Below are 25,389 nucleotides of genomic sequence, written 5' to 3'. Positions count from 1 at the left end.
GGGGGAAAAAATATTGCATTATCATTTATTTTCATTTGTTTAATTTTGTTTCGTTTAATTTGTTTAATTACCACAAAATCATATTAAAAAAAAAAAGCACAAACCATTATTGAAGGAATTCTTAATGTCAAGCCAAAGAAAGTTTTACTAAACTAAAATTAGAATGACTGAAATGCGAAAGTGCACTGATATATGGCTTTAAAAGACAATGAAGCATTAAATTATGTAACCATGGAAGGAAATGCAGGATTTTCTTACTGGATGCTTCTGTGACCTTTAAAAATGGCTCATTTCTTATCAGTCAAGACCAAAAACTATTGAAGGATAAGGGTTAATGAGATGAATAGGTTTACAGTTGAATGATGATGCATGTCATGAGAGGATTGAAAATCATTACATACTACCTGCTCAAACCAATAGCCAACTTAGAAAACAGCAATTCTTTCCTCTCTGTCAGAAATGGGGTGGGTGGGCAAGAGTTATCAGATTGCCAAAAGTAAACCAAACTCGACTTTTTACTTCTCTGGAACTCATCCGACCTTTGACAGCTTTTGATTTTAGTGTTGCTGAAGTTCCACATATCAACCTTGTTAAACAAGTCCAAACCTGCCTGATAAGGTTGCCAGTTTAATCAGGGACAACCGGTCATGAAGCAAGGAATAAGTTTACATGATACTAGTGGCAGGTAAAAAAGCAGACCAGATCTGACATTGAATGTTGGGTTCAAACCCTAGCAGATCTACTGCTATTGTGTATGCACTAAAATTGCTGAAAACGATACAAACTCAGAATTTCTCTCTAGCTATATGCAAAATAGCAACTTAATTATCATAGATAGAACGGCAACTGTCTTAACTGTAACCTTTTTTTTTTAATTCACATGGTTAAAACTAATCAATCATACTACATTTTGATTTTTTTTTACTTTATATAGTCACCATTCATCAAGGCTAAGAGGCCATTCAAGGATAATGGTTATTGTAGTGATGCTATATTCTTTAAGGACATTACATATATAAATTCTGTAAAATTCCTCAAATGGTTGATGAATTGGTTTAGCATTCTGAGATATGCTTTCTCCAAGTTTGTTTTGTCACTAATGAAGACTGAAATCAATAAGCATTTTGTGCATTTATTGATTTATGTCGATATTATCTTAATCTCATCTTCATCTCTATATAGAGTGAACTCCGTGCTTCTTAACATAACAATCCTATGTAAATGCACTTAATAAAAATCACATTTTTGGTAAATATTTGCATATTATGATTTAAAAAAAAAAAAAAAAAGTAACCAAATTTTACAGAAAACAATTCAGTAGTTTTATTATTATTATTATTATTATTATTATTATTTATTTTTTATTTTTTTTTTTTTTTTTTAAATTGATCTGCAAACATCTTCCTATACTCTCGAAATTTACTCTTCCTCTGAAGTTATCAGATCTAAGCCTGCCTTTAAGGGACATATTACACATCCATTATATCATCCTCATATGATTTCTGTCCATGCAATGCATCTCCTTAATCCATTACCTCCCGGTGATCTCATATGAGATCACTTAAAAATTAACAGATATATTATAGTCATTGCAATTGTATCTGCTCGGTGATCGATGACGAAATATCTCGCTTATTTCTATTTAAAATGTAACTCTAACTGTTTCATCACGTTTCTCATGCATTTTTACTCTAGGTATCCAAGTTTCATAAGAAAATTAAAGTGGTTAAAGTTATGGGAAGTAATGTTTTAACTCTCATTTGCCAGGTTTCATGATCGCACATCCTCACACTGCATAGACATGCATGATGAACTCTTTCTTTGGTCAACAATGATAACACTCTGCTGGTTAGTAATGGCAGAGATTCCCTGAAGTTCATCCATTCCTGATCTTTGCAATCACACTAGCACTTGTTTCGCTCTGTGCTCCAATTGGATATAACCAAGGGAAAAATAAAACAACTTTTCAACAACCTCAATAACATTGCCATTCAGATAAACTTTGTCTGCATCTGAGTTCTCATCTCTCTCTATTATCTTGCACTTCTTGCATTCCAAGTCAACTCATAACTCACATCACATCAAAACACTTCATCTGAGTTGCAAAAAGCTAATGAGAACTACATTCCAATCTTAATCCATATTTTATTAGTTCACTTATGTAACAACACCAACTCTCTTTGTCATTGTAATAGCTATTACAAATTATCATTATTTTATTTTGTGTCTAACCCCGCAGGGCTAATCTCGTTACAATTTATCTATCTTATTTTCTCTTTACAATATATTTATCCTTGTTTCTGGTGATAAATGAACCTATAGTCAAACCGTCCATCGAACCTTTTTGCATTTGACCAGTTACATAAATTACATTTCAAAAACATTTTACTACTATTGTTAACTGTAACAAATGTTTGTGTTTAACATTCAATTTGGTCACCTGATTTATCGGAGAGGGACCTATGTTTTCAGTGGTATCTGTTATTCCGGACGATTGCCAAATAACCGTCCATTATTTTTTCCTGAAATTTTACCACAAATTGTATTTTATTAAATAGATGTGCACAGTAAAAAAAACTTTTTGCAAAAATTTCCGTTGCATCCCCAAGGGCTCAAAAGAGGTCAAAAATGCACCAAAATGGCCAAAAATGACACGTAAAATGCTCCATAACTTTTGATCCATCCATTAGATTTTTCTGAAACTTGGTGAAAATGTAAAGGGGGACCACACACACGCATAGCTTAAGTTTTTACTTTTTTTGCATGTCTTTTGTTTTTTGATAAGACATTTTAACTTTTTAACAAGGTTTTGAAGTCAAACCGTATCTGCCTTTAACTAGTAGAATAAAATTCTGACATTGCCTCCCTAAAATTTCAAAATATCTATGTGATTTCTTTAAAGATCATGTTTATAATAACAATCCCCAAACGATTTCTGAACTGAGGAGGACCATCGCAAAGAATAGTGTGGTAGAGGAGGAATGTGTCGGAGCTATTGAAAACGTTGCATGTTGTAACCAGTTGTGCTTATAATTAAGCTGTAACAAAACAAAAACTGTTGGACATTAATGAATGAAACTTGGAGAACAAGTCAGGCATAGACATAAGTTTATTTATATCAAGTATATTTGGAGTGCTGAAAGGATTGTGGATTTTCTAAACATTTTCACATTTTAGACATTCTGTATTAAGATTTATATTTTACATAAACCTGAGCAATCAACCAAAAAATGCCACCTATGGAATCATAAATAAAATTCACAATTCTTTTTGCAATCCAACCATAATTGGTATAAATAAACTTCAGTCTATGCTTAACTTGTCCACTAAATTTCAATCGTGAATAACCAAGTCTTCGTTTTTAAAAATTTCCGTTGCATCCCCAAGGGCTCAAAAGAGGTCAAAAATGCACCAAAATGGCAAAAAATGACACGTCTTGCCCCATAACTTTTGATCCACCCATTAGATTTTTCTGAAACTTGGTGAAAATGTAAAGGGGGACCACACACACGCATAGCTTAAGTTTTTACTTTTTTTGCATGTCTTTTGTTTTTTGATAAGACACTTTAACTTTTAACAAGGTTTTGAAGTCAAACCGTATCTGACTTTAACCAGTAGAATAAAATCCTGACTTTGCCTCCCTAGAATTTCAAAATATCTATGGGATTTCTTTAAAGATAATGTTTATAATAACAATCCCCAAACGATTTCTGAACTGAGGAGGACCATCACAAAGAATAGTGTGGTAGAGGAGGAATGTGTCGGAGCTATTGAAAACGTTGCATGTTGTAACCAGTTGTGCTTATAATTAAGCTGTAACAAAACAAAAACTGTTGGACATTAATGAATGAAACTTGGAGAACAAGTCAGGCATAGACATAAGTTTATTTATATCAAGTATATTTGGAGTGCTGAAAGGATTGTGAATTTTCTAAACATTTTCACATTTTAGACATTCTGTATTAAGATTTACATAAACCTGAGCAATCAATCAAAAATGCCACCTATGGAATCATCAATAAAATTCACAATTCTTTTTGCAATCCAACCATAATTGGTATAAATAAACTTCAGTCTATGTTTAACTTGTCCACTAAATTTCAATTGTGAATAACCAACAGTCTTCGTTTTTATCTCCATTTAATGATAAGCATACCTGGAGTATCTATCTAAGCAAGCTCCTTGCTCGAACCAATGTGACTCTCGCTCTCTCCAGATTTCCCTGTCTTCCATCAGCTGCCTCAGATCTTCAGGGTCACAGTTAGCATCATGTGCAATTTGCTGTATGTACGTGGATCTAGGTTGTCCTATGCTTGTGTGCGTCTGTGCCGTGGAGTCCACAGCAATACATTTCTCACTAGCTCTTGCTTCCTCCTCTGGCAGTGACTGGAGTACTCCATTTAAAACTTGATAACTCTGACACATATTTCCCTTGACACTGCCTGATTGTTGTTGTGATGGCTCTCTTAGTTCAGGAATAGTCTGCGGATAAGCCCATGCATAAAAACCTTTTTTTGGGGGGGGGTTAGGGTCTAGTCAGTGTGAATCTCATTCAGGATTACACCGACTTACGAGGCAATCATCATTTAACAGCAATAAAGCAAAGATTATAGGGAGTGGGGGTCAAATTACACCATTACTACAAATATTTCCCGTCTGTAGAACGTTACCATAAGATTGCTTTCTTATGAGCTGCAACATAATTGTCTTTGTGCTGTTGACCAAGGAAAGCGTCAGTCATGTGAAAACAGTGTAATGATGTATAGAAATGAAACCTGACCAGTGAGGATATGCGTTTCATGGAGAAAAAAATGAGAATGATATGATGGCTGTGTAATTTGAGTCTTCAAAACAGGCTTAGATCTGATGACCTCAGAAGAAGATCAAATCTCGACAGTAGAGAGATGTCTGCAGAACAGGACACTTTGTTGGTGTGGTCGCATTGATGGAATAGATGAGAATTCTTGGGTTACTAAATGTAGAACAGTTGAGGGAGCAGGATCAATTGGTAGCGGAAGGATTAGGTTAAACATAGGAGGAAGTGAGTAGGGTGGATTTGAGAGAAAAAGTGCTAAAGACCTGGCCAGAGATAGGTTGTTTTGGAAGTCAATTTCTAAAAGCTAGACAGCACATACCAACATGCAAAATGGATATTAAACCGATGAGGATGATAGAATATTAATACTATTAACGGTCATGTATAGGCTCTCAAACTATTCCTATTAACAAAACTATACTAAATTAAAAGCCACCCTCTGGCAGGTTTTTAAGTTTGGTTTATTCCAGATATATTTGTAACTGCCCTTCACCTTTTAAGGAATAAAGTTTGCTATCAATTCTGTTTTTTTTTTAGTTTTAATGACTTCATGTAAAAGAAAAGAGAAGGAAAATAAACCCAATTCGCATTAAAAAAGTACACACGTGTATAAAACGCTACTTATTATTGTTAATGTAAGCAATATGCCTGTAGACATAACTGGATTATGTTCTCTGTTTGTAATGTTCACCCTATGTGAGAGACGCATTCATTTTTATGTAACTATATTTACAAAATGAATGCAGTTCAAATTACCCCTTTTAACTGAACTCCTTTTTTAAGATGCATCCTTGCATTGCCATAAGACGCTTTGTCTGTTCGTCTGTCACCCAGTCACACTAAAGTTTTAAATTACAGTTTTCTTGGTCTGTCACCTTCTTTGAAATACCAATGCTTTAAGAAAACAGGACAAAATTATGACATGAAAGGTGTGATAAGCAGGTCAAATTAGACCACAGATTCAACACTGATTTTCAGGTAACTAGAATCAAAGTGTAATATCTATTCTCCTTAATCAGAAGAAGAGAAACCCTTTTTGACTGGTGCTACTAGATCAGGCTGTCTGAAAATATTGGTTTCCTGATTTAAATACAACAAATATTGATGTTATTGTTTTTTTTCCCCTTTCCCTTTGCAAAACTCAATCCTGTTATGCATAGCCAAAAACAGAAACAGTTTTTCTCTAAAAAGCAAACTAAATTCCACGAATAAATATTTCAAAATATAAAAAACTAGCATGGGTGTCCGGCATTGCCCGGGTGTTTTGAGGTGTATGCTAAGCAAAAAAAACAAAAAACAAAACGGTCAATTTTTTTAACTTTGACCCCTATTATGACCCCTTAAAATTTACTGTATAGGGCTTAAATAAAGTTATTAAGTTAGATCCATGTCCAAGGAATCTATATCTACAATTTCACGTGTTTAGACCCAAAATTGTAGGAGGAGTTTGGTAGAGTTTTCAAAGGTCAAATCATTGAACTTTGACCCTTTAATTGCCAAATTTCTGTCCGAAAACCAATCACATCGATTTTCCCAAATCTCAGTACCCTGTATATCAAATTTCGAATCTGTAGGCTTAAAATTGACAGAGTTATTGAGTAGGGAAATGTACACAGACACACACAACACAGACACTTATATATATATAAATAGACTTGAAGCATAAAATCTTTTGCGAAACTGATGATCCAGTACCATTTTTTTTTTTTTTTCAATTCAGACAAAATCACAAGAACGGACCTGAAAATCTCACTGCTGACATACTATTTTATTTGTTTTGTTTACACTGCACCTACTGGTGGTAGTCTCACTGTATTTTGAGATTATATCTTATTTTGCATAAATTTAACATTAATTCTGACTTCACAGACAAAATCAAGTGGCAGCTGTTGTGTTGAACTTAAGAATCTATGCATTTCTATCACCTCTTCCCACTCTCTTGATTTAACCACTCTCTAATATTTCTTAATTGATTTTTGTGAACATTTAGAGAAAAAGTAACACTTTTTTTAGTGTAGTCATCTAATGTACATTGGCATACGAGTCATTCATCTCTCTTAGTTGTTTATGTACTTTCTCCCTCATTCTGTATTTATTCATCTATTCTCTAATATTTATTAGTGTCTCTGTGAGCATTTAGAGAAAGAGTGATTCTCTTTTTGTTAGCAATGCCATTTAATTTACAAGTGCATCTGTAGATACTAGAAACACATGTAAATTAGATAGCAAAATCAATGTAGTAATAATAATAATAATAATAATAATAAACCGTACAATTGTAAGTTACCCTCACTAAAAAAAAATCAATTGGTACCACACCATATAGTGGAGAAGATAGAAAAACCGAGGAGAGAAAGCACTAATCAGACCTCCACTGGATGAGAGCAAAGGGAAACTTTTTTTTTTTTTTTTTTCTTTTTACATAGGCATCACCACTCGAGAATAAGTGTTAAAGAGTGTACAGTAGTCAATTGGACAATATAGTAATCGTTAGTAATGGAAATTCGGTAAATTTGTTAACAAGTGAAACGGCTCATTTTTGAGACCTTGGAGAGGCTTATTGCCGCCCAAATTCCAGTGAAGATCAATGGTCACTATCAATGAGAAATCAATGGTAAACGGCTGTTGTGATAATGCAAATTAATTTGCAAAGGTCATGAAAAGGGTGGAGAGCATTGGAAATCTGGAGAGACTTATTGTCACTCAGACTCCAGAAAATACTGCAGGTTGTTTGCAAAGAGAAATCTTTAATGGCATGTGTGAAAAGTCCTAGTGAGTTAATAATTGTGATATAGAAGTAATATGACTAATTTTTATTTATGCAAGAAGAATGTCTGAACAGATATGTCACAAAATAAATATTGGTAATGGTTGCGACCCAATGAGTCATGTGTACAACCAGTATTAACTGAAATCTATATCGTTATCTATGTAAAGTTAGCTATGTTTGTATGCACAAGCTAAACTAACCGATCATTATGGCTTTGGAACATGCGTGTAAGGGACCCAAACGTATGCTATGTTTAGTTTAATTTAGTCTTATGCATAAGGGGTGAGTTTTGAAAATTCAGATGTCTCCAATTTTTGTCAAATTTGAACTGTAGGTAGTAGACATTAATTAATAAAATTCCTCAAATTTCAATTTCTTTGAAGTATTTTAAAATTCTGCAGTCATTATTGTTCTAGTATATATATATATATATATATATATATATATATATATATATATATATATATATATAAAGCATTTCGTTCTTGAAATCACTGTCTCATGATAGAGGATGCTATGAATTTACAAAAAAAAAAAGAAAAAAAGAAAAAAAAGGCAGTTAAAACCATAAGTTTAAAAAGGCGTTTTTGTTGGTCATGCTCAAGTTAAAAAAAAAAAGAAGTTTTTGTCTGTCTGTCATGCTTATGTTTGGCAAAGTATTTTTGTTTATCACGCTTAAGTTTAAAGCATTTTTCTGTTGGTTTTTGGTGTTTGAAAAGTATTTTTGCCTATTTGTCAAACTTAAGTTTACAAAGACATCTATTTCCAATATTTATATTGCCTTAGCAAAGTTTTGATCGTCTAATGCAGACTTTTTCTAAACTGGCAACCCAAAAACAACTGAGTCTATATAAAATTCTGTGAAGGGTTCCAAAGTTTTTTTTGTATATTTCAAAGTATTTTTTTTTCCTAATATGTTTGGCAAATAGTCCATTCTAATTCTTCAATAAACCTTAACATACAAGGATTATAAAATTTGAATTATCAGATAATACACAACCCCAACTGAAATAAATTTATGTGGTAGAATTCTTTTTCAGAACGAAATTTTCTTGAAGCAGTGAGAATGAAGTTTTTGCAACTAAAAGATTATCTACGGACTGACCTTCAGTTTAAAAAAACAAAACAATGGTGCACTTCTGGGTTATAAGTTTTATATTGTAATGGACTTGACAAAAAGACGACCTTTGGAGTTAAAGCTGACCCATCATTTTGGTTCCTATCTCTCATCTCCCCGATCTGTTTGCTTGATAGAATCCTCCCAGTTTTTGCTCTTCTGCCCATCTAGTTTACTTTAATTACATTATAAGGAAGAACAAGTGCCAGCAAGTATCTTGTTCATTTGAGTTACTTTGATGGTATACAAATATGCAAATATAGCATGACCATGAAGTTTTTTTATTATTTGGATTTTATAGACTCCTGTTCTCATCATGAGTGTTATTCACGCAATGTTTCAGCTGATGTAACTTTTGACATTCTTCAGGTATATCTTGCCAAACTCGTGGATCTTTCTGACAAACTCGGGAATTTATGTATAGAATTTTGAATAGAAACCCATTTCAACCCATTTTCCATCAGCCATGAATAGGTAGAAGTCAATTGTATGCGTAGTATCGTCTGCATTAAGGATTGATCCTTCAATCGCGAGAAGAGTGTTACTTAAGCCTGAATTTTACTTAGTACTTTATCCATTATGCTATGGATCCTTTCAACAGAAAGATTCTCAAATTTGACAAGATACACCTGAAGAAGGTCAGAGATTACAATGTCCAAAATGCTGTGCGAATAACACTCAAGATGAGAACAGTAGTTTGAATAATCCAAATTATCAATCCTCATCTCAAAAATTCAGAAATATGACACTTTTGTACCTACTTTGTAATCCTCTACTTCTATAATAAATGTGTACTTATTTGTATATGAATTTATCTTGTCACACAAAAGTTAGTGAGTAAAATACATCCTCTTTTCTTGTCCCCAAATGAAACAATTTACAGAGGTTAGGGGAAGTGAGAAAGCAAATTGCAATCGAGGACCCCGCCCACACACACACTGCCTAAAATGAACTCAAAAAGAAATCCTCCACTCTAAATCAACGGTGGATGATAGGTGTTTTCTCCTTCTTTAGATCATCAGAAATGATCATAATTTATCTACGAATAATTAAGTCACTGATGTAATTTTATAATTTTATACGAATATTAGTGCCAACACTGGAAAAGCATAATTTCCCCCACTCTATATCTGTACCTAAATCAAAACGCGGATTCCATGAACAAAGCTTCTTTCTTAGAACTGCACGCCTGTGGAACTCTGTTCCGCCTGCCTGCTTCCCTCCGGACTACAACTTGGATGTCTTCAAGTCCAATGTTAACAAATTCCTAATGAACCGCCCCCTTAATTAAACACTTCATCAAATCTCCACACTAACGTAATGTACTTGCAATAACCCTTATCCCTGAGTGGCTTCCGGGCCTTGATAAGTGGTGATCACTGTGTAAAAAAAAAAAAAATTATTAATTTTGTCAGTTTTGGTGGAAGGTGAACATGTGTACTTAAATTTTCTTATTAACATAACTTATATTTTCTTATTTTATTTATTTATTTTGTGGACTATTATCCTCATCTTTGTAGTTGTTATTTCATGACGTTTCGGCCAACTATTTATCTGGCTTTCATCAGGTTGTTAACCACTATGGGATAGGAATGTTGAATCTTCAACTCTATCTTCAGTAATTACTGCCTTCCATAGTTGTTGCCGTCTCGCCATATTTTGCCCAACTAATCACTCAACAAATTACTCATCTCGAAAGAATTCTAATGTTTAAATAATATTATATTTTCTTTACATGAGAAGTCTACAGATAAGGATTAATAATTTGTCTTATTTGGTTTATTTGGACTATGGCTCTTATCTTAATTGTTATTTTCACATTTCGATCGATGTAACGCTCAACCTTCGGTAAATGTGTAGTTTAGCGGCATAAATAATTTGACAGATAAAAAAAAATTATAAAAACTATTTATTTTTATATAAAACACATTATTAGACCCTAAGGCTGAAATATAACCAGAAAAAATTCATTTTTTTTTTTTATTTTTACATCATTTTTATTAGATTAAATGTATGAAATTCGAGGTCACCATATTGCTTTTAAAATTTGGCCTTTCTGAGGTTTGACAGATTAACCTTTTTAAGACCAAAATTGGCCTTTTTTACACTCTTTCGTGAACCAGTATATCTGAGCAGGAGCTGCTAAAAGCAGCCTATCCTCCCCGTAGAGAGTACAAAATATACCTCATGGCTTAGTGGGGGATGCCCTTTTCTCTTCCCTGCAGCCTCTCTCCCACAGAAGAGACGTTGCGAGCCTGTCTTTGTTTTATCGTTATTTCCATGGCAAGTGCTCTTCTGAGCTCCAATCTCTCGTCCCTCCTCGCCAATCTTTCACGAGAAACACCCATTTGGCTGAAATTACAGTCAATAATTTTCCCCACTCTTTATCTGTGCCTAAATCCAAATGTAGATTCCATGAACAGAGCTTCTTTCTCAGAAGTGCACGACTGTGGAACTCTCTTCCGTTTGCCTGTTTCCCACCTGACTACAACTTGGATGTCTTCAAGCCCAACATAAACAAATTCCTGACAAACCGCCCTCTTAAGTAAGGCACTCTATCAAATCTCCAATACAAATGATTACTACAATACTATCTCATTGATTACTGTATATGCAATAACCCTTATCCCTGAGTGGCCTCTGGGCCTTGATAAGTGGTGACCTCCATGTAAAAAAAAAACAAAAAAAAAAACACGTTTTTGGCTGCCATATTTTTTTGCAATGAAAGAACGTAAAAAAAAGGCCAAATTTGACCTTAAAATGGCTAATTTGTCAGATCTTAGAAAGGCCAAATTTTAAAAGCAATACGACGGCCTCAAATGTTGTACATTTAGTCTCATAAAAAAAATGATGAAAAAATTATAAAAATGAAAATTTTTCTAATTTTTATTTCAGCCTTTTCGTCTAATAATGTGTTTTATATAAAAATAGTTTTTATAATTTTTTTGTCAGTCAAATAATTTACGCTGCTAAACTACACATTTACCCAACCTCCTTTAGGTGTATCTTCTCAAACTCTGGAATCTTTCTTTCATACCTGGGAATCTGCATGAAACTGTGCAGTATAGTGGTAGCCTCTGAAAATTCATACTATACATTTGAAAAAAGTTGGAGGTTGCATCAACCAAAACACTGTGAAATTAATACTTAAGATGAGAACCATAGTTCGAACAATCCAAATAATACCAATTATCAATCCTCATTTTTAGACTTTTCATGTGAAAAAAATGTTATTTTTAAGATTACTAGCAGTTCAGCTTGACATTGCTTGGGGTCTATGTACTGTTCATAACTTTATGTGCATATGTATATATATATTAAAAAGTTTGATTCTTGCCCAGGTAACTTACATCTAAAATTTCAAGTGTTTAGACCCAAAATTGGTGGAGGAGTTTGGTAAAGTCTGCAAACGTCAACTTTTTCAACTTTGACCGCTTGGCAACCAAATTTTCGCCCCAAAACTGATTAAAAAGCTTGCTGCATGTGTGAATATCCTTTATGTAAAATTTCAAATGTTTAGACCTAAAATTGTCTGAATAGTTTGCTAGAGGCCGCAAAGGTCAGATCTTTTTAACTTTGACCCCTTGGCAGCCAAATTTTCGGCCAAAAACCCATTAAAAAGCTTGCCCTATGTCTGAATACACTTTATGTAGAACTTCAAATGTTTAAACCCAAAATTGGTTGAGTAATTTGGTAGAAACCGCAGAGGTCAAATTTTTTTAAACTTTGGCCCCAATTTTGACCTCAACATTTATTGTTTTGGGCTCAAATCAAATTAAAAAGTGAATCCATGTCCAAGTAACCTATATCTAAAATTTCAAGTGTTTAGACCCAAAATTGGTGGAGGAGTTTGGTAGAGTTTTCAAAGGACAAATCGTTGAACTTTGACCCCTTGACAACCAAATTTCTGGCCGAAAACCAATTAAAAAAATTTTCCCAAATCTCAATACCCCTCATGTCAAATCTCGAGTCTGTAGACTGAAAATTGACAGATTATTTTGGTATGGAAATGTACACAGACAGACAGAAATTTCACTTATATATATATAGAAAGAGAGAGAGAGATTGTTATAAATCTCCACCCAGCATAAACGGGTTCTTCAGCTTCTAGAAATGATTGATTATTGATGAGACGTTGATTTGAAGAATATTGATTTGATAATGCAAAATGTGTTCCTTTACAAACATTGGTCATCGATATGAACTGATAGATCGAATTTTTTTTTCTCAATGCTCTTTCTTCAATACCATTTGACATTATGAAGAACTAGTTGGGATACCTGGCACTGCCTAGCACAAAATTAAAACATATTTGTATTATAGCTTCTATCTCTTTATCTTTCTTCATATGTTTCTCTTTCCTTTTCTAGTTTTACCTCTCCCTTTTCACAAGCCCCTCTTTCTTCTCTCTTCATCCCATTCCTCTCTAGCTAGACACACACACACACACACACAACTCTCCTTTATATAATCGATTCTCTTAGGAATGAGTCATTTCCAAATTAATATATAATATCTCTGAAAACCAGCTTCCTCTGATAAAACCTTGCCAAGTTGACCCCCAAAGAACAAATACTTTTTTCTCAATTTTAGATATTATCCATCTAGGTCAATACTGATTAGGAATACACTAACTTTGTGGATCTTTGTATTATAGGTGTTGACTTTCAGCTGGACATAAAAACACAAAAATATTTGCCCAAAATAATAGAAGATAGATGGAGGAAAAAAAATCAAAATCGTTTGTTTTGTTTGCAGCCATCAAATCTAACAACCACTTTTGTTACTTTTTTTAAAAAATGAAAAACGATTTTTTTTAATTTTAATTTTTATTTTTTAACAGCCTTGATTTTTGTATTTTGTCTTTTCACAATCCAATTCATTCATGTTTGGTTATCAATACTTAAGTTACTCTTGATGGGCGTTTACACTTTTCTTTTTTAACATTAACTTCCTGTTTTGTGTTTCTAAATTATTTCAAAGCACTTTTATTTACATGTTTTATCAATGCTTTCTGAGTCTTGTAAACTCAACATATATTCAAAATAGTGCAATATGTGAATTACATATTCATACTCTGGCCTCAGCAGGAAGATGTTCAAACATTACTGGACCATGTAAACTCTATCCGTCCAAGATGGAAAATCAACATAATAAATTATCGTTCCTGGCCAGGAGGTTTATGTCATTTGTATATCGAAAGCCACTTTTCACTAGACAGTACCTGAACTTTAGCTCCCACCATTCATATTACATAAATAAAGGAATCGTCCGTTGCTCATAACATCAAGCAAATGCAATATGTAGTAACAGTAATACATATCAAGAGGAGATAGACAGTTTAAGAGAAACTTTCTACCAAAATGATTACCCAGAGTGCTTGACATCAACTCCAAGAAATTTGAACCAAACACAAAAGGACTCCACCCAAAAACTCATCACAGTTTGTATACCATACATGAAGAGCCTGTGAAAAAATTCAAATAATATGTAATCCATAGTATACCAGGACGATATTCAGGAGCAACTTGACTCTCTGGAAACATTTTTTGCAAGTCAAGGGCCTGACGGTATGGGGGAGATTTATTGTAGATATGGAAACCTATACAAAGGTGAGACATGCCGTCCACTAAACGTAAGGTTAGAACATCGAAGAGCCATAATACCTGAAGAGATTAAAAAGTTGGGTATGGTTAATCACATATGGAGGGAAAAGGGAAACCATCTGTCTTTATGGGACAAAGTAAAAATTAAAATCAAAGAAACAGCGCATACACTGGGTGACAGTCAACTACTAAGCAAACCTAGTATAGAATTTAACACTATATGGGATCCATCTATAATATAAAAGCAAAAATGTGTTTGTGTGTGTGTGCATTTTTTTTGTATTTCTGCCAAAGGCTTTTTTAGGGGGGGGACGCTCGGAGGTGATCACTGTTTCTTAGCACTTTTTATATACTCCCTAGATTATAATATGTCCGATTTATGAAAGGAGGTCGTCTGTATCTTTTATTTCAGCGACTTCTGTTACAAAATTCGCGCTGTGATTTCATTTCTCTACTATTATGGCGTGATGTTTGACCGAGAAAACCACACGTTGACGTTCGTTTAACCACCTGTTTTTTTAAACGTTTAATTTCAACTATTCTCACTTATCTGCCTTCATAGCGTCCTGGTAAGTTATCAGGCTATTTGCCTCAAGGCTTCGAGCTCGTGCCTACCTCCCTACCAAAACTTTTTTTTTACACCTACAAACACCCAGGCAACGCTGGGCACCCCCGCTAGTCTATTATATAAATCTCACCTGTCTGTTTAAATGTATGTATGTATGTATGTATTATATATGTACATATGTATGTCTGCCTAAAACTTTTGACAGAAATGACGGATATTCACGAGATTGGTATCATTTTGAAGCTCAACCCTTCGGACGACAAGTAACGAAAAATTGGCTAAAAACACCAATTCCTTCACCCTCAACTGGGCACTTTCCTACAAGGAGGGGTCGTTTTTTTCACCGATATTTTCAAAAGTCATCCTCTCTTTTCGGTTGACTAGCCTTAATTTAAACCTTCGGCACTTCCAGTTTGGTGATGGATATAAGGGCAAATACATCATGTTTTTTGTTTTTTTTGTATTACGTTCTTTTCCTCCTTTGTGGTACAGGTTCGAGCCTGCCTGCCTGCCTACTACCACTTTTTTTGTTTTTGCTCAACACACACCTCCAAACACCCGGGCAACGCTGGACGCCCAGGCTAGTTAATTATAAATAATAGATAATGTATAGGTAAAGATATATATGGATATAAATAGTGATATCTACATCTGGAAACAAAAATTGGTTCAAGTCTCCTAAAATGTGTACTAGAATTGTCTGCATTGGATAGAGTACTTGGTAAAATTCAGTTGTAAAACTTACATTCCTGGATATTGAAGGTTCAATCCTCAATGCGGGCAATTCAAAAATACAGTTGCAAATTAATTAGGACTTCTACCTAGTCATGGTTGATGGAATGAAAGCATGCTATCCTTGTGGATTAAATAAAGTGTCCTGTTTGAAATTCAATGCAGGTTCTAGAGTTTAACAGAAAGATCCTCAAGTTCACTGAGGCACACCTAAAGAAAGTCAGAGTTTACATCATCCGAAACGTTGTGCAAATAACACTACAAGATGAAAATTTGACAAATAGTACAAAAATACAGCTAATAAATAGCTGGATTGATTGAAAATTAAATTAGGAAGCTATTTGTTAAATGTTGTCACAGTTTGAGGCGAATAATATAGCTTCAGCCCAAAAAAACAAAATCAACAATTTATTACCTATTTTTTGGTATACATGCACGCGTCTACGGGACATTGCTTGAATTCTTGTTCTATTAAATAATTATGGAGTGTTAAATTCCAATTGTGTACACTTTGTTTTAGTCCGTACTAGCATTTCAACCCGGCGTTGCCCAGGTGTTTGGATGTGTATGTTGAGCAAAAAAAAAAAAACAGTGGTAGTAGGAAGGCAGGCTCAAACCCGTACCGCATAGGAGGAAAAGAACGGGGTAAAACCTAACGTTTATGCTGTTACGACCACCGCCAAACCAGAAGCGACATTTTTTTAAATTAAGGCTAGACAATCTAAAGGAGATGATGACTTTCAAAAATATTGGCGAAAAAAGTGACCCCCCACCTGTAGAAAAGTGCCTAGTTGAAGGGGAAGATATTAATGTTTTTAACCAATTTTTTGATATGAAAGGCCGAACTTTAAAACGATACTGATCTTGGTAAAATCCGTCTCCTCTATTGAAAGTTTAAGGCAGACATGCAAACATACATACATACATTTATATATTGGTAACTAAAAATTTTCGATCCAAACTGATGAAAAAGCTTGCCCTATCTCTGAATACCCTTTATGTAAAATTTCAAATATTTAGACCAGAAATTGTCTGAGTAATTTGGAAGAGACTGCAGAGGTCAATTTTTTTTAACTTTGACCCCTATTATGACCCCTTAACATTTATTGTTTTTGGACTCAAATCAAGTTATTAAGTTAGATCCATGTCCAAGGAACCTAGATCTAAAATTTCAAGTGTGTAGACCCAAAATTGTCGAAGGAGTTTAGTAGAGTTCTCAAAGGTCAAATCGTTGAACTTTGACCCCTTAACCGCCATATTTATGGCCAAAAACCGATCACATCGATTTTGCCAAATCTCAGTACCCTGTATATCAAATTTCGAGTCTGTAGATTAAAAATTGAGAGAATTATTGCATAGGGAAATGTACACAGACACACACACACACACACACACACACACACACACACACATGTTCACTTTTATAGATATATAGATAACGATTTATTCAGTTTCCACGCGCAATTTTTATTTTTCATTTTAAATCCCTCTGGAGGGTAAATATAGATCTCATAGTCAATCGGAGCATTTAAATAAGCATTTTTTTACATCCATTTGATGTATTTTTAAATTGTATTGCGTGGCAAGTTGTAATAAAGTTCTAATTGTCATTAAATTTGTCATTGGTGGATATGTTGCAAAATAATCCACTCCACAAATTTGTGAAAAACCTTTTGCAACAAATCTTGCTTTAAAAGTTTCACTGCCAGAAGCTGTGATTTCTTTTTTTTTTTTTTTTGGAAAAAACCCAGCATGAAAAAATTATATTTTTTATTTGTTGGTTTTGCCACTATTTCGTATGTGTTATTTTCAGATAAAGCTTTCAATTCGGATATCATAGCTTTTTCCCATTTTTGGTGATTTTCTGAATTAATCGCCTCATTATAACTTTCTGGTGCACTGTTCAACGAGTAACAGTAATCCACTCCATAGTCTTGTATCTTTTCAATTTGTAAGAAGTCAGGACTTTTTCACTCCCTTATAGGGTATTGACGTGTCTGGTTTATATTTTCGTCAGAAGTTCTACTGTAATTGTCGTTATTAATATTTTCATTGTGATCGATTAAGATGCTAGGTAATATTTCACGTTTTTCATCCACTGGACCGCCATTTTTTAAATTTAATGTATCATTGAATTTTACACATCTAACCCTTTTTATGGTATTTTGGGCTGGAAAGTAGATTAAATATGCTGGACTGTTTTTATTATAACCTATGAAAATACCTTTTTCGCTTTTAGTATTTAGTTTACTGGTATTTTCTATAAATGCAAAACAATCAGAACCAAATAGATGCATTCTGTTCATTTAGGTTTTACACCGCAAAATGCTTCATACGGTGTTTTGCCTAATCTTGTATTGAACGATCTATTTCTGATATATGCTGCTGCCATTAAAGCATAAGTCCATAAATTATGTGTTAATTTCGATTTGATAAGTAGGCATCAGCGGTGCCATTTTGGAAGGGAGAATACGGCGCAGATTTCTTGTGTTTAATACGGTGGTTAATTAATAGAAGTTCAAAGTCTTTACTAGTAAATTCAGTCCAATTGTCTGAGAGAATACATTTTACTGGGCCGTACAGGGCAATATCAGCTAAATGTTTCTTAGTGGCAAGGATAGTGTCGGATTTATTTTTTAGAAAATAAACTATAATTAAACTGGAAAAATCATCAATAAAGTTCAAAACGTACCTTAAATTATTTCTCCCCATCGGGCTGATCGGACCTGCTAAGTCACAATGCACAAGTGAGAGAATTTTCATAGCTTTTTTGTCTGGCGTTCTGCTTATATATTTTGTCATATTCCCCTGTACACACACATCACAATTTGGGAGATCGTCTGAAGGCATTATTTTCATGCCTTCGACTACATTTGGTAATTTTTTAATATCAGCTGTATTGCAGTGTCCTAGAATTTTATGCCAGGTTTCCAAGTCATGACAGGCAGTTTTTGAGGGAACCATACTTTTTAAATAATATAGTCGGCTATTTTCTTTAATGTCAAATACAGTTCCATTGGGGTATATCAATTTTGACTTGCTTTGGCCACACTATATTAGTGCTTTGTTTAATTGCAGCTTGCACGGAAAATGTCTTGCTTAAATGTAGGTATGAACAGAGCATTTTTTAGAATACAGTTACAGATTTCGCCTTTATTATTTTTTAGGAATATTTTAACATCGCCTCTTTTCAAGACTATATCATTTATTTGACTACGGTCGGCAAGTTCGACAAAATGACTGTGTGGATTACAGTTTGAATCAAAATTAATAAAATCAGATTCCTTGGTGATAATGTGTGCCGTAGCACCACAGTCTACAAGGAGATTTTTACCGTTTGTGGTATTGTTAAAGTTACATGTGAATAGAAATGTATGTATAGAAACTTTTGTGGTTGGGTCGTCCACAATTATAGCAGATAATTTTATTCTTTTTCTTGGGAAAATTACTTTTGGAGAACACGTTGCGGTGAGGTGTATAATTTGGTGGTGTCTGTTTTCGAGAAACATTTTTGAACTTCATAATATTGCTGGAGTTATTATTGTCCACGAGCATAAGATTAGTCTCTTCGTAACTGCGCAATGCCAAATACATATAAACATATGCACAAAAATTCACAAATATACAAGTTTTTGTTTTGTTTTTAACAAATGTTTGCAAAAAAAAAAAAATGATACAAATAATTATTTGACAAAAAGGAAATTTGCAAAGAAAAGGTTTTAAAAAGTGACTTTTGTTTTCTTTTAACAAAAACTGGAAACATTATGTTAGGTATTAGTTGGTTAATTTGGTTAGTAAGATAGAAATGGTCGCAGTTTAATATCGTGCCCGGGACAATTTACATTATATCAAAAAAGGGGATGTGTAAACTGTTTTTGACTCCTAGTAGGGGGTATGAGACCAATGAATTTGCCAATCGTTTTTATAACCACCGGTTGTGCTAAACAAGCAATGAAAACTTTCCAAAGTTATTATAAAAATCGTAAAATTTTGGATTCAATCAGTTCGCTGTTAACTACGTCACGGACCGTATTTGATTCTTGGCCGCCATCTTGGTTACTGCCAATTACACTCAGGATCTGATCTGAACTACGCCACCATCTTTGTTCAACATAATGCCTCAACACTTAACACTATTGATGTTAATTATTTGCTGTATTTTTGTTTCATTTTCTATTTTTGAGTTGTTAGGGTTGAGGTTTCAATTGGTAAAAAAGTAACTTTTCTTGCTTGTGGTAGCAGTTATTTGTTTTTGTTTTTTTTTTTTCACACCTTTTTTTCTCTATTGTAAATTGTTAACAATTGCCATCAAAATATGTGTACATTTTGTCTTCATTTTTAACATAAAAAGTATACTTACTGTCTTCCCTCACCACCAACACCAGCCTTGTGAAAGGAATGGAAAGCGCTTCTCATCCCAAACACCGTTCAAACCTTAGTTGCAAAGAAACAAGGTGAAATGGCTGTAGAAATTTGTATAAAAACTCCTGATTTTTAACATGAATCCATAAGAGCTTCGCATACACAGGACATTTTTGAGGGCCCAAAAAGTTTCCACCTTTAAAAGCAACAATTTTATCTATTATTATTATTATTATTGGAATGCATTATTGAGATGAGTATTATTTATCAATTTATTTCTTGTGGACTATTATCCTCATCTTTCTTAGTTGTTTCATGACATTTCAGCCAACTATTCCTCTGTCCTTTGTCAGGTGGTAACCGCAACGAGATAGAAACTCTGAATCTCCTATCTGCATTCTCAGCAATTACTGCCATCCATAGTTGTCGTCTCACCACGTTTTGGCCAAGTAAGCCTCTGGCTAGGATTGAAATGAATTGAATGGTTCCAGGTGAGAATTGTCTGAAGATAGCGGTGTTGCATACTGGGTTTATTAAAGAGGACTGATGTTATACATTTGTTGTTGTTCGTTTTGTTCATCTTAGTAAAAGCGTCTTAGAGGTTCATGTTGTGTGCAGATATATCGCATATATATCAAGAGAGAGACATATTATGAGAGAGAGACAGTCTTATATATAAAGAGACAGGGTACAGGCTAATACAGGAGAGCCGAGCATGTAATTCAATGAGAGGAGATTTATGATATATTGATAGATAGACTGAGAGATAGTGCGTTTGGCATTTATGTTTGACAGTTTTGTGAATGGGAGTGTTTCCATAACATCGACACATATATTTCTTTACCTATTTTTGAGATGATGATTTTCACAAGTTCTTATAATATAAATGGACAATACCTTGTCTGTTGCAAACATAACTCGAAGACGCAAATACAAAAAGATGATGATTCCGTTTATTTTACCATATGATGTGACCTGTCAATGGCTTTACATCAAGGAATTCAAGTCTTACATGATTCTTCTTCTAACCTCCGCTTCCAAGGTTCTATCAGCTCTGTCTCTGACTCCTCTCTTCTCCCCTCTGACTGACTGAGTCCCCGATTGAGTTTTTCGACTGACTATATTGAGACCCATGACGTCATTGCATAACCAACACGTGCATATCAGACACATGGAATGACATGCCTCCGTGTTGAAGCATGCATTGTTACTCACATATTTCAAACATGCGCGATTTGCACGTTTTGAAACCATTTCTGACGACCAGAAAATTTCCCATTCTCTTTGTTTTACAAAGGAATTTAACCTACTTGTTAATTCTCTAACCGATATTTTTATTATACATTCTTTCTAAGAATGTGAATAGATTTTCCAGCCAAATTTTATTTATAAAATATTTTAAAAGAATTAACAATTTAACTGGACATTCCATTTAAAACCTATTGTTCTTTAAAACTTGTCTACAGGGTTCGATTCTCGTTTTATCTGAGATCATTTTCATTTAACTAATTCTCTTTTTTTTTTTACTTACATGAAAAGGGGACAGCCCTTTTCATGTAACAGCGTTTTTTTTTTTTTTTACGCCCTACCCAAAGCCAGCCAGAAACTTACTTGGCCAAAACGTTGTGAGATGACAATAACTATGGATGGCAGTAATTGCTGAGAATGCAGTTAGGAGCTTCGGAGTTCCTATCCCGTCGTGGTTACCACCTGACGAAGGCCAGAGTAATAGTTGGCCAAAATGTGAAACAACAACGAAGATGAAGATAATAGTCCACAATAAATAAATTAACAATTTTATCCTTTATACATTTTTCAATGATATGTAAAGGGTAACCATTGGCCAAAAGGATTTCAGTTATGCTCCGAAGTTCAGCATTTAAACTTATTATATTCTAAGCATGTATGTACTGTTCCAGTATTGCCAGATATAAAGTCTGACTCCTTATTTTAAAGGATTCTTAATAACCAGACTGTCTGTTGATTCTTTGGAGATTAAAAATTCTGACTTCAACTCTGATTCTTAGCATTCTTCTGACTTCTTCTCAAACTTCCAATTCCCTTTAACTCATAAACCATGATTTGAATTGTTTTTTTGTTTTTTTTTCTTAATATTTTTTGGTTTTATATTTGTTTTCAGAAACGAAGTATGCCCTTTTTTTTTTAAATTTAATTCTCCGCTGTGTCAATGTGAACAAAATCCAACTTTCATAGGCATAAACTTAAAAAAGTTCAAATGATTTCTTATCTTGTACTTTTGGCAAGATATATTCAGAGTTATCTCCCTTGCCAAAAGTAAGAATTAACTCTTCAATTTAAAAATACAAAGAAGACTTGCACATGCATAATGTGGTATCCAAAATCAAGACTTAACCTCTTTTTTTGCTGGTTTTTGAGGCTACTAGATGTGTTTACCCGATATTTTTGTACTGCTCACAGCATTTATATTGGAAATAATTCCCAGACAATTACGATGGGGTATATTTTTCCTTTTTCATTCAAGACCTCAAAGATAACACTTTAACAGAAAGATTCCCAAATGTCGAACTAAAATTGTCTGCAGTGGATAGAGTACTTGGTAAAATTCAGTTCTAAACTAAGGCTATCATCTTCACTAGTCCATTAGAAAATGATAGCCTTAGTTTTGCCTTCTTCATAAAATGGCCAATAGTTTTCTGTTTTTCTTTTTGGTTTTGTTTTTTTTCATATTTATCTATTTACGTAAACTATTTATTTATTTTAACTATCCTCTTTTATTACAGATGACGAGTATGTTGCATAACCAGTCTCCGGCTGCCAACGAGAACGATATCCGGATGAGGAGCAATCGTCCGGGCAAGGACAACAAGGAGAGCAAAGATTCCAAGGACAACCAGGCAACTCAACAACAGCAGAGCCAACAAAATCAACAGCCGGAAGGAGGATCGAGCCAGCCTTCCTCACCAGCCCACACTAGAGACAGAGGACTGGCAAAGAAATGCTGCTTCTGTTGGTGCTGTGCTCCTCCTTGTTTCTCTAAGTACGTACTGATTCATTTGTTCAATTGTCTCATCTACTCTTCGATGACATTCCCAGTTGTGATCATTGGCATAATGGATACCATCTCAGGCTATGGTATTGCCTATGCCAACTTTAAACCCAATCATATTTATTGTATTCAAGAGCATACTAATACCTTTGGGAAATCTACGAAACCACAGTTACAGATAAAATAGCAATTTCTGTACAATCAATAATTTTCAATATATCAGTTACATCAAGAATTGTGTTTTGCCATTAAATGGTCCATGTAGATGTCAATGTGTCATAAAACAGAAAAACCAAACCCACTTGCATGCTTTTTTTTTTTTCAGTGTTCTCTTCACCTGGTTAAAGTTTTTAATCCAGCATATGATTGTAGCCCAATGTTGTAATATGTCAACCATGTTGTTTTGAGTCCATATTATCTCCAAGATAATGTGCAGAAAACTCATAACTCTACAATTATCTTTGTAGATGCAAGGGACATAATCACTGATTGATATTTGTTGTGAATCGAGTGTTGTTAAGATATGCAACTTGTCAAGTTTATTGATCTCAGGTGATTATATTACATGGTCAATTAGAGGCCATAGTAAAACCATGTTGATCGAGTGCACAAATAAGAAGAGAAAGAGAGACAGACAAACACACACTGTTAATGGCACATACTAGAGTCTATCATACATCTTGGTCGTTTGAGATGAATATTCTTTTTACTGCTTTATGAAGAGTCATTCTTGAATCGAGATTCCTTTATTAATGGATGTTTGGAAATTCGTTTGTTTTAAGTGATGTCAGATTATATAAAAGTTCATCCTGTAATTTTTGTTAATTTTTGTTTTTGATGAGGATTGACAATTTGTATTATTTTAACTACTGTACTTGGATGATGCTATCACAACATTTTGGTCTATGTAAACTATGCTCTTCTTAAGGTATATCTTGTCGAACTTGAGAATCTGTACATATGGACCCACGGTACAGCAGATAAAGTGCTAAGTGATACTCGGCTCCAAGTGACAGTTTTCAATCCTCAGTGCAAGTTATCATCATCATCATTGAGTTGTTACATGCTAACATGCATTAGAAATTAACTCCCAAACTAACTTATTTCTAGCCAAGTTTTTATTCATCTCTCTTTCTCTTAAGCTTATTTTTTCTCATTTTCTCCCATGTTTACTCATTCCCCATCTGAATTGGGTCTGCTACCTTAACTTGCTTTTCATCTACTGACCCAAGAACTTCCATTATTTCAACATGGTCATTCCAACAGTCTTCTGTTTGGTGCATTTATTCTACTTCTAAGGTTATCAGATCTAAGTCTTTAAGTACATGCATGACAACGTGCTATATCATGCTCATATCATTTCTTTCGATGCAGCACATGTTCTCAACCATTACAGAACACTTTTCACTTTAATACATTGTGTAGACATATCTGAAAGCAACATTGGTAACACTCTGCAAGTTAATAATGACAGAAGGTGTCTAAACTTATTTCATTTGCTCCTAACATTTGCAATCACACTTATTCTACGCTGTGTAAAATGATTATAGATTTTCTGTCAACAACACTATCAATAATGGTTGGGCTCCAGAGCTTTCAGGTATTGGAGCTTCCTCTCACATTTAAATTGGCCTCTGCCATTCTAGATACACACCCAAAGTATTTAATTTTCCTGTATTCAGCTTGGGGGGGGGGGGCTTTAACTTCATTTTTTATGCTTGACCAGAAAAATCCTTAACATTTTCTAACAGCTTAGAGAATGCTGTGAATTCAGCAGACTTGTCGGAATAAAGCATGGTTTGGTGCAGTTCTAAAAGACTAAACACTACCTCATCCTTTGTGGGGAACAATTGGTCTATTATCCAAATTATACGAATGTGTTGATTTTGTGTATTCTACTTAAAAGATGTCAACTGCATGATAATCCAAGATTTTTTATCTTCCCAATTTTTCTAATACAAACTGTTAATACAAAATAACATCTTCATAAAATTACTCACCATCTGTATAATATGTTTAAGGAGTTGTGTTTGAAGGCTATGACAATGCAGATTGATAGAAAAACATAGTTAAGATTTCAATAATTTTCTATTATTGTTTATTTAACAATGTACTATGTTGACTTAGGACGGTATGAAAGGTGCCGTGTTTTTGGAATTTCCAAGATTAACCTCATTCATAGAAAGAAAAAAATATATACAAGCACTTGGTTGGGGATTCTACAAAACTGCATTGTCATAGCCTTCTAAAACAACTACTTACACACTATGCACAATGCTTCAAGCAAACTACAACATCCTTTTAATAATCTGTTTGCACATTCGTTTATAAATACATTATCACCTTGAACACTCATTATAAAAAATCAGGTCTTTTGGATTAATAAAGCC

At 34.0% G+C, this 25,389-nt stretch overlaps 1 protein-coding gene across 9 annotated transcripts in view; it reads left to right on the top strand.

Moving 5' to 3' along the window:
• LOC145279766 (regulator of G-protein signaling 17-like) overlaps positions 1-25,389 on the top strand; it is a 644,014-nt gene that overhangs the window by 498,034 nt on the left and 120,591 nt on the right. For all 9 annotated transcript variants that reach the window (XM_080131076.1, XM_080131077.1, XM_080131082.1 and 6 more), the window contains one exon: positions 22,734-22,990. In XM_080131076.1, the coding sequence (XP_079987202.1) occupies positions 22,734-22,990 (257 nt within the window). The remainder of the gene's footprint in view (positions 1-22,733; positions 22,991-25,389) is intronic.

The sequence above is a fragment of the Euprymna scolopes genome, chromosome 7 (assembly GCF_053919585.1).
Source record: "Euprymna scolopes isolate OS-2025 chromosome 7, ASM5391958v1, whole genome shotgun sequence".
NCBI lineage: Eukaryota > Metazoa > Mollusca > Cephalopoda > Sepiida > Sepiolidae > Euprymna > Euprymna scolopes.
The sequence above is the reverse complement of the archived record's forward strand: the minus strand, read 5'-3'. Positions and strand labels throughout refer to the sequence as shown.